Consider the following 9,169-nt stretch of genomic DNA (forward strand, 5'->3'; position numbering starts at 1 on the left):
AAGAGCCACACGGTACGCGCTCTTAACAGAAAATTTTCCTTTATGGTCAAAATGCCAGATGAGGCAGTCAGGGGAGACTGAAGACTCAAAGGCACCTTGAGAATCTCCTCCACATCCAGAGGCAGGAACAGGGACGTAAGAAGTGGCAGATTCCATTGGGGTTGGCTCGCCTCACAAATAAGGCTGCTAACTTTTAACTCTTCAAGCCCCACCACAGGAGGAGTAACCACTACAAAGCTGGTTGGCCTAGGGAGCCATCGGTCCCCCCAAACCTTAACATCGGACCCATTTCCCACATGCCACCGAGAACCACGGGTAATAACCTTCATAGCAAAGAGAATGCTACTCCAAACCAACGATGGCTTGGGACCCGAAGCCGCATCCAGTAGAGAGGAGTGGGGGAAATACATAGCCTTCAAAAGTTTGCTCATCAGAGAATCTGGGTTATGTAGGAGGCGCCACCCTTGCTTAGCCAACATAGCAAGGTTGAACGCATAGAGGCTCCTAAAACCCAACCCACCCTCACTCTTTGGCATACCTAACTTGCCCCAACGCATCCAATGGATTTTACGCTTATCACCATGCTGACCCCACCAGAACTTTGCCATAAGCTGCTCGAGATCAGAACAAAAGTTTTTTGGTAGTAGGAAACAACTCATAGTGTAAGTAGGAATAGCTTGGGCCACTACTTTAATTAAAATTTACTTGCCTGCCATATTAAGGGTCTTTTTCTGCCAACCTTGCAGCCTCTTCCAAACACGCTCCTTAAGGCTCTGGAAGCAAATATTTTTTGAGCGTCCCACCACCATAGGCAACCCAGATAAATTAACAATTAGGAGGGCATTAACCACTGAGATTAATTGATAGTTAGTGAAAGAGGTATGCTATTCACAATCGTTGTTGCTCAAAAGCAAGGAACTGTGTACTTTCTTCATGTACATTGTTACACGTGTTAGGAGAAAAACACAAAATTTTCAAAATATAATAATATTCTTTCTTTTCACCTATGAATATGAAACTTGCTTTGTCAGAAAAATAAATAGCAATGAAGAGCATTACTTACCAAAATGGGTTTATTTTCATGCCATTTGCCTCTCGTTCCGTAAGAGTTAGTTTCATTGGTTGGTATTAGAACGTGAGTATTAAATTTAAAATTATTTGACAATGGGTGGATAAGCTCACTTTTTTTTTTAATAACTCTTTTGGCTAAGATTATACTCTCGAGTCTCAACTTTTATCTTTATATTCTTATAGTTGAGAGTTCGTTCATACTCATAAGTACGTGAAAATAGTAAATTTACGTATTGTACGTGACACAATCTAGCATATGGATTTTATTAGCTTTATTTTGAAAAATCCAAAAGCTTACCAAGACTAGCATTCTTTCGTTTTTATATTTATGATCACGCCAAACTGTTGATACTAAAACTAAAACAGATAGAAATAGAAGCAACTTACAAGTAATACGGACTAAGGAATGATTGGTCCTTAGGTATGAGCACATTCCTTCTTGAGATGCCGAATCTCCAAGTCTAAAAGTCAAGTTGAAAGTCTTACCCTTATCTAGGGCAAGGGAGGCCCTATTTATAGAGAGTGAAGTTATGCTCTTAGTACTTAGTTTCGATGTGGGACTCGTGGGAGTGCCTCCTGAGCTCGACATGAGTCTGCAAATATCTAAGCGGGGAGTTCGAGGTTGTCTCGTAGAATCGTCAAGGCATATCGATCGCTTGCTTGAGGGTCGTTCGGTAAATGGTACAGATGATATGTTCGGCGAGGCGCGAGGAAGAGCTTGCCATTTGAAGGACCTGACGATTGAATCGACAACCGATGCCAATTTACACTCGAATGATCTATCAGTGTGAGTCGCAGCGTTGGCCTTAGCTTTGTTCTCTATCCACGTGTCACGATATGAGTGGAGGGTCAGATATGGTACAAACAATGATCATCACATAATTTATCCTGTCACAATTGAAATGTGTTGCTGCAGCCATCAGTTTCCAAATTTCTTTTACTTGTTTTAAAAGCATTTTACAGTGTTAAACGTGTTAGGAGAAAACCATGTAATATTCTTTCTTTTCCTGTTTTACCCCGCCCAAGCATTAAATGCCCACATTCTCTCTCCTTCAGTAGAAGCATAGGCTACGTAGACTTACACTGGCCTCTTACAAGCCCAGCTGCCCAAGCATTAAATGCCCACATTCTCTCTCCTTCAGTAGTAGCATAGGCTACGTAGGCTCACACCGGCGAGGCATTATGCATGAAACGTTTCGCACACATCCCGAAAAAATAGTTATTGGAAAAATAAATAAATAAATAAATAAATAAACAAAGAGGTAGTCGAATAGAAGCTTTCTGCATTTCTTCTTTTGACAAAACAGAAGTCCTGAACCTAAAGTCCAAACCCATGAAGTTCAAAAACTTACCCGGACGACCTTGGACTGTGGGAGAAAATGAAGAGTTGATCGAGGCTGTGAAGAGGTATGTCACCCACAGATGGGAAGCCGTAGCTAGATGTATTGTAACACGGAAGAATGCAAATATCGGTGGGTTAATCGGCTCAACCCCCAAATAAGTCGAGACGACTGGAGCCAAATAAATGATACAAAGCTTAAGTAGCTTTCTAGAATAATGCCAGCTCAGTGGCAGACTATTTTAGATCTTTTCAACGGCAGCCGTACTATAATGGCTTGCCAATTGAGGCACGTATTCCTCCTTGAAAACCCACAGCCACAGGTATGTATTCCTTGTAATTTTCTTAATTTGATATTCGGTTGAAGAATTGTGTTTAGGGTTATGGGCCTTAGAGAATTTTGGGGTTTTTTTTTCTTTTTTCAGAGAATTTCTGGCCAAGAAGGATCATCAAACTTCACTAAAAAGTTTGGTTTCTGGTTCTCAAATTGTTATTAGAAGTTTGGTTCTTTGTCTTTTGAGAATTGGTTAGGATTTTGAGGTTATGGGGTTTTTTTCTTTTTTCGGAGAATTTCTGGCCAAGAAGGATCATCAAGCCTCTCCGAAAAAGCCAGCCCATCACAGGTATGCATTTCTTGGGCTTTTCAATTTGATTTCTGGTTCTCGAATTGTTATTAGAAGTTTGGTTCTTTGTCTTTTGAAAATTGGTTGAGATTTTAAGGTTATGAGGTTTTTTCCTTTTTCGGAGAATTTATGGCCAAGAATGATCATCAAGCTTCTCCGAAAAAGCCAGCCCATCACAGGTATGCATTTCTTGGGCTTTTCAATTTGATTTCTGGTTCTCGAATTGTTATTAGAAGTTTGGTTCTTTGTTTTTTGTGAATTGGTTGGGATTTTAAGGTTATGAGGTTTTTTCTTTTTTCGGAGAATTTCTAGCCAAGAAGGATCATCAAACTTCACTAAAAAGTTTGGTTTCAGGTTCTCAAATTGTTATTAGAAGTTTGATTCTTTGTCTTTTGAGAATTGGTTAGGATTTTGAGATTATGGGATTTTTTTCTTTTTTCGGAGAATTTCTGGCTAAGAAGGATCATCAAGCTTCTCCGAAAAAGCCAGCCCATCACAGGTATGCATTTCTTGGGCTTTTCAATTTGATTTCTGGTTCTCGAATTGTTATTAGAAGTTTGGTTCTTTGTCTTTTGAGAATTGGTTAGGATTTTAAGGTTATGAGGTTTTTTCTTATTTAGAGAATTTATGGCCAAGAAAGATCCTCAAGCTTCTTCGAAAAAGCCAGCTCATCACAGGTATGCATTTCTTGAGCTTTTCTATTTGATTTCTGGTTCTCGAATTGTTATTAGAAGTTTGGTTCTTTGTCTTTTGAGAATTGGTTGGGATTTTGAGGTTATTGGGTTTTTTTCTTTTTTCGGAGAATTTCTGGCCAAAAAAGATCATCAAGCTTCTCCGAAAAAGCCAGCCCATCACAGGTATGCATTTCTTGAGCTTTTCAATTTGATTTCTGGTTCTCGAATTGTTATTAGAAGTTTGGTTCTTTGTCTTTTGAGAATTGGTTGGGATTTTGAGGTTATGGAGTTTTTTCTTTTTTCGGAGAATTTCTGGCCAAGAAGGATCATCAAGCTTCTCCGAAAAAGCCAGCCCATCACAGGTATGCATTTCTTGGGCTTTTCAATTTGATTTCTGGTTCTCGAATTGTTATTAGAAGTTTGGTTCTTTGTCTTTTGAGAATTGGTTGAGATTTTGAGGTTATTGGGTTTTTTCTTTTTTCGGAGAATTTCTGGCCAAGAAGGATCATCAAGCTTCTCTGAAAAAGCCAGCCCATCACAGGTATGCATTTCTTGGGCTTTTCAATTTGATTTCTAGTTCTCGAATTATTATGACAAACTTGGGGTCACAGTCGTTGACTTGACTTGAAAGCACGAAGACGGTGTATTGAGGATTGCAGCTAGTGGCAATGGCATCGATTGCGATGATTGAGAAGAAGCAGACGAGGAAGTGGATGGAGTTAGGGGCGGAGATGAGGACAACATCATTTTTCTTAATGTTGAGGTTGAGCAAGGCGTGAGCTAGCTTGGAGACTAGGGATTTGAGTTGGAGGAAGGTTAGGGTTTCAGTTGTGTCGGCATTGGCGAGACTAAGGTTGTTGGGGAAGGAGGTAGAGGATTGGAAGAGGAAGGAGGTGAGGGAGAGGATAGGGTCTATGGGGAAGGTGATGGGAGGTCGGGGGGAGGTGCTAGTTTAGGTTTTGGGGTTGAAGGATTTGGGCGCCATGGGTTTTTGGGGGCTGAGAAATTGAGGGAATTAAGTGTTTGTTTCTCGTCTATGCATTTCAGATTCGACCCCAGCCCCCATCCCTCTTTTTCTTAACATTGTCTGCCCAAATACTCCAAATGGCGGTACAACAAGTTTACTTGATTGGGTTTTTCCCATTTGGATGATGATGATGGCTGGCTACTCCTCTCATCTCCTCTCTTCTCCTCATGCCTTTTTGTAGCCTTCAATCAAAGCCTTCATGTGATGTATGGTTTTTCTCATTTGGGTTTTTCCATTTGCATCATTAGATTCGACCTCAACAGCCTCAAAAGCACCCAATTGCTTGAACCCAGTTGAGGAAATTGGATTTAAGCAATACCCAAATGGGAAATTGGGGAAAATGGGAAAGGAGTTGGAAGTTTCAACATTGTGAAAGCTTAAAGGACCTAAATGAGGAACTGGGTTTTCTGAGCACTCGAGTTTGGGATGGTCGAGATGATTGTGATGGGAAATGACAGAAGGTGTGGCGATGGAGGGAGTGAACAGGAGAATGGCGATTGAGGGGGTGAACAGGGGTTAGGAAATGGATGAGATTTTTTAAGTTTATTTTTTAAAAAAACTTATGTTATTTTATCATTTTATATAATTTTTTTAGGAACTGGTTGGTTAGTAAGTCCCACAGTAGACACATCAGCATTTAATGATTGATCACACGGTCAACTTAACGGAAGGATGAAATTGGACTATGTTGCAAACGTAATGGTGTAAATTGATAAAATTGATACCCTGAGGTCCATATTGAGAATCACTCCAAACCTGCAGAGTGTCTTTTGTCATTAGCTCAAAAAATACATAAATAAACACAAAACTAGTCGAATAGGTTATATAAAGTCTAGAGCCTTTCTTTAAAAGACTAGAGCTTTTACTTTCTGCATTTCTTCTGACAAAAACAGAATTCTTTTTGCATTTCTTCTTCTGACAAAACAAAAGTCCAGACCTATTCTCTCTCTAAAGTCCAAACCCATTCTTTTTCAAGATGAAGTTCAAAATCTTAACCCGACCTTGGACTGTGGGAGAAGAGGTCGGGAGAGGTACGGTACCCACAGATGGAAAGTGGTAGTCAGATTTCTTGAAATAAAAACATGCAGAGAATGCCAATCTCGGTGGTTTGAGTGGCTCAACCCCCAAATAAGAAGAGACGAATGAAGCGAAATGGAGGATACAAAGCTTCGGGAGCTGTCTAGAATAATGTCAGCTCAGTGGCAGACTATTTCAGAGCTTTTCAACTATAGCCGTACTGCAATGGCTTGCCAACTGAGGCACGCATGCCTCCTTGAAAACCCACAACCACATGTATGTATTCCTTCTAATTTTCTTAATTTGATATTCTTTTGAAGAATTGTGTTTAGGGTTATGGGCTTCTTAGGGTTAAAGAATTATGTTTAGGCTATGGATTTATTAATTTGATTTTCGGTTCTAATTGGGTTTGGAGTTATTGTTAGTTAGTTAGTTAGTTAGTTAGTACATTAATGAGCTAGTTGGTAGGATTTAGTTCCCTAATAAGGTTGGTAGTTGGTAGGATAAGGTTGGTAGCCTTAATTCCCTAAATTAGGGGATTGACTTTAGGAGTTCCACGGCTTAGAAGCCAAGGCCAGCTACCCTCTTGTTTGTTTCTGTTTAGGGGCTTGGAGAGGAAGCCAACTCTCTTTGTATATGTCTTATTGTAAGTGATTCAATGTAACTATGAAAAACTGCAACCAGGAAATCTCTACAAGTTTTACATTCTATTTGGCATGGTATTAGAGCAATTGATTTTGGTTGTCTTTGTATAACCTTGTTCTTGCCTAATCTCTACTTACCCTTGCTCATACTTTGTTACTATATTGTTCCTATCTCTACCCTTGCCTTGTCTCTACTTAACTTTGCTCATACTTCGCTACTACATTATTCCTATCTCATACTTTGCCTTGCCTCAAAATTGGATGTGATCACAATTTTTATTTGTACTCTTGTTTGCTAAAGTTCTAAGTTATCTTCCGCTGCATCTTTTTACCTATTTACCTCATGGGTGACATCAACGACTTAACCAACTCCACGGCCGACTCCACCAAGGTCGACTCCTCAACTCCACCACCTCGTTCCTCTCATGACCACTCCTCTCAAATTACTCCAGAAAAGTTGGATGGGTCTAACTACCCTGCATGGTCTTATAGTGTGTGTTTGGACATCACCGCCCGTAGTATGGCTGGTTTTATCAATGCCAAAAAAACTGCCCCTGCCATTGACGACCCCATTTATGAAACTTGGGATGAAAACAACTGTTTGGTGCAATCATGGCTCTTCAACAATATGATCAAGAATGTACGTGCCTTATTTAATCATTGCTCAATGGCTTATGCGGTGTGGGATGCAGCTTGGAAGACATATACTGTCACTCATAACAGCTCCAAGCTGTACCAACTCCGTCATTAGTCCATTACCACCTCTCAAAATGGTGAACTGGTGAATGTTTACTATGAAAAGTTACACTTAATATGGCAGGAGATCGACTGCCTCCATCCCTGTAAGCACACCAATCTTGATGATGTGGCTCTTCACCAATAAGCACTTGATGGTGATCGTCTGTACCATTTTTTGGGAGGACTCGATCCTAATTTTAATTCAGTTCGTAGTCGAATTCTCACTATGAACCCTGTTCCACCTGTCCTTGAAGCCTATGCACTTGTAGTGGAGGAAGATAATCGCCAATCCTCCATGCTTGGCAGAGGAGGTTCCATGGCAGTCAAGCACTATTGGCCACCCCACCGTGTGTCCTTTAGCCTACCTCTCCATGGTCCCAAAACTGATGGTACAAAAGGGACTCAGAAGTGCACTCACTGTGGTGGTAATCACCTTGTTGAGACATGCTTTAAGCTTCATGGTTATCCTGAGTGATGGGATGCACTCAAGTCCCACAACTAACCACCCAAGGCAGCTTGTGTCATGACTACCGATGCTTCTCCATCTTCTACGTTACTCTCCGACTCCAACCACAAATCAGGTACACGACCCACTACATGGATAATTGACACTGGTGATCATATGACTTTTGACTCTACTATTTTTTCCACATTATCTCCTAAGTCTCGTTATCCTCACATTACTAGTGCTAATAGGGCTCCTTCTAATGTTGCTGGAGAAGGGACTATATCACATTCCTCTTCCTTATCCTTACTTCATACACTGCTTGTTCCATCCATTAAATGCAATTTGTTGTCTGTTGGGAAATTACTTGACTCACATAATTGTTATGCCACATTATATCCTTCCCATTGTGTTTTTCAGGACCTCATGACTCACGCGACGATTGAGCATGGTAAACGAAAAGGGGGGGTTGTATTCCTTGATGGTCTCTTCATCACCCACAACAGCTTATACTGATGGTCCCAACTCACAAGCTCACAATCAACACCAAATTTGGCTCTGGCATCGTCGACTAGGGCATCCATCCTTTGGCTATCTTCAACGTTTGTTTCCATCTTTGTTCCATGGTTTAGTTAATCCTCAGTTTCGGTGTGAAACTTGTGTATTAGCCAAAAGCCATCGAACTGTTTTTCCCTTAAGTGAGAATAAAACAGAATTTCCTTTTGACTTAGTTCACTCTGATGTTTGGGGTCCTGCTAAAGTCTCCTCCAATGGCAAGAGGTGGTTTGTTACATTTATAGATGATTGTACCTGTATGACATGGGTATATTTGCTCGCCCATAAAAGTGATGTTACTGCCACAATTCGCGAATTTCATGCTATGATCTCCACTTAGTTTCAAGCATCATCAAAGTGTTTCAGTCCGACAATAGTGGGGAACATGTGAATGGTGTCTTGGCTCAATTCTTCCGGGACCAAGGCATCATCCACCAAACCTCCACCTTTTTCACTCCACAACAAAATGGTGTTGCCGAGCAAAAGAATCGTCAATTACTTGGGGTTGCACGTGCCTACATGCTTGATAAATCTGTCACTCACTACTTATGAAGTCATGTTATTCTTTCTGTAATATATGTGATTAATCGGGTGCCTAGTAGTGTTTTGGATTTCCAAACTCCGCTCGACGCCTTGGCTTGTCATATCTCTTTTCCTACTATTCTCAAGTTGCCTCCCCGTGTGTTTGGTTGTGTTGTTTATGCTCATGTCCCCTCTTATCAATGGAGTAAGCTCGATCCTTGTGCCCTCCTATGTGTGTTTGTTGGATATGGATCGACTCAAAAAGGATACAAGTGTTACCATGCTCTTACTCAAAAGCTCTTTGTCACTATGGATGCCACTTTTCATGAAGAATTGGCCTACTTTGTGGTTTCTACGTCCCCTTCTCTTCAGGGGGAGAAGGGTGAAGAGAAAGACACATCACTTGAAAAAAAGACTAGAGAACATGCTAACAACCCTGAAGAAATGCCTCAGGCGAACGGTCGCCCTACTACCTGCAACTGGTCGTTTTTACACAGAGTCGACGATGCTGAAG

At 40.8% G+C, this 9,169-nt stretch overlaps 1 protein-coding gene across 1 annotated transcript; it reads left to right on the top strand.

The window, feature by feature from the left end:
* The first annotated feature begins 6,738 nt into the window (after positions 1 to 6,738).
* On the top strand, positions 6,739 to 7,608 carry LOC148295319 (uncharacterized). Its single transcript, XM_088252466.1, has 3 exons — positions 6,739 to 7,127; positions 7,216 to 7,298; positions 7,388 to 7,608. Exons 1-3 carry the CDS (start codon positions 6,739 to 6,741, stop codon positions 7,606 to 7,608), a joined length of 693 nt encoding a protein of 230 aa, XP_088108592.1.
* Positions 7,609 to 9,169: the final 1,561 nt, after the last annotated feature.

The sequence above is a fragment of the Prunus avium genome, chromosome 4 (assembly GCF_965620075.1).
Source record: "Prunus avium chromosome 4, drPruAviu1.hap1.1, whole genome shotgun sequence".
Classification (NCBI taxonomy): Eukaryota; Viridiplantae; Streptophyta; class Magnoliopsida; order Rosales; family Rosaceae; genus Prunus; species Prunus avium.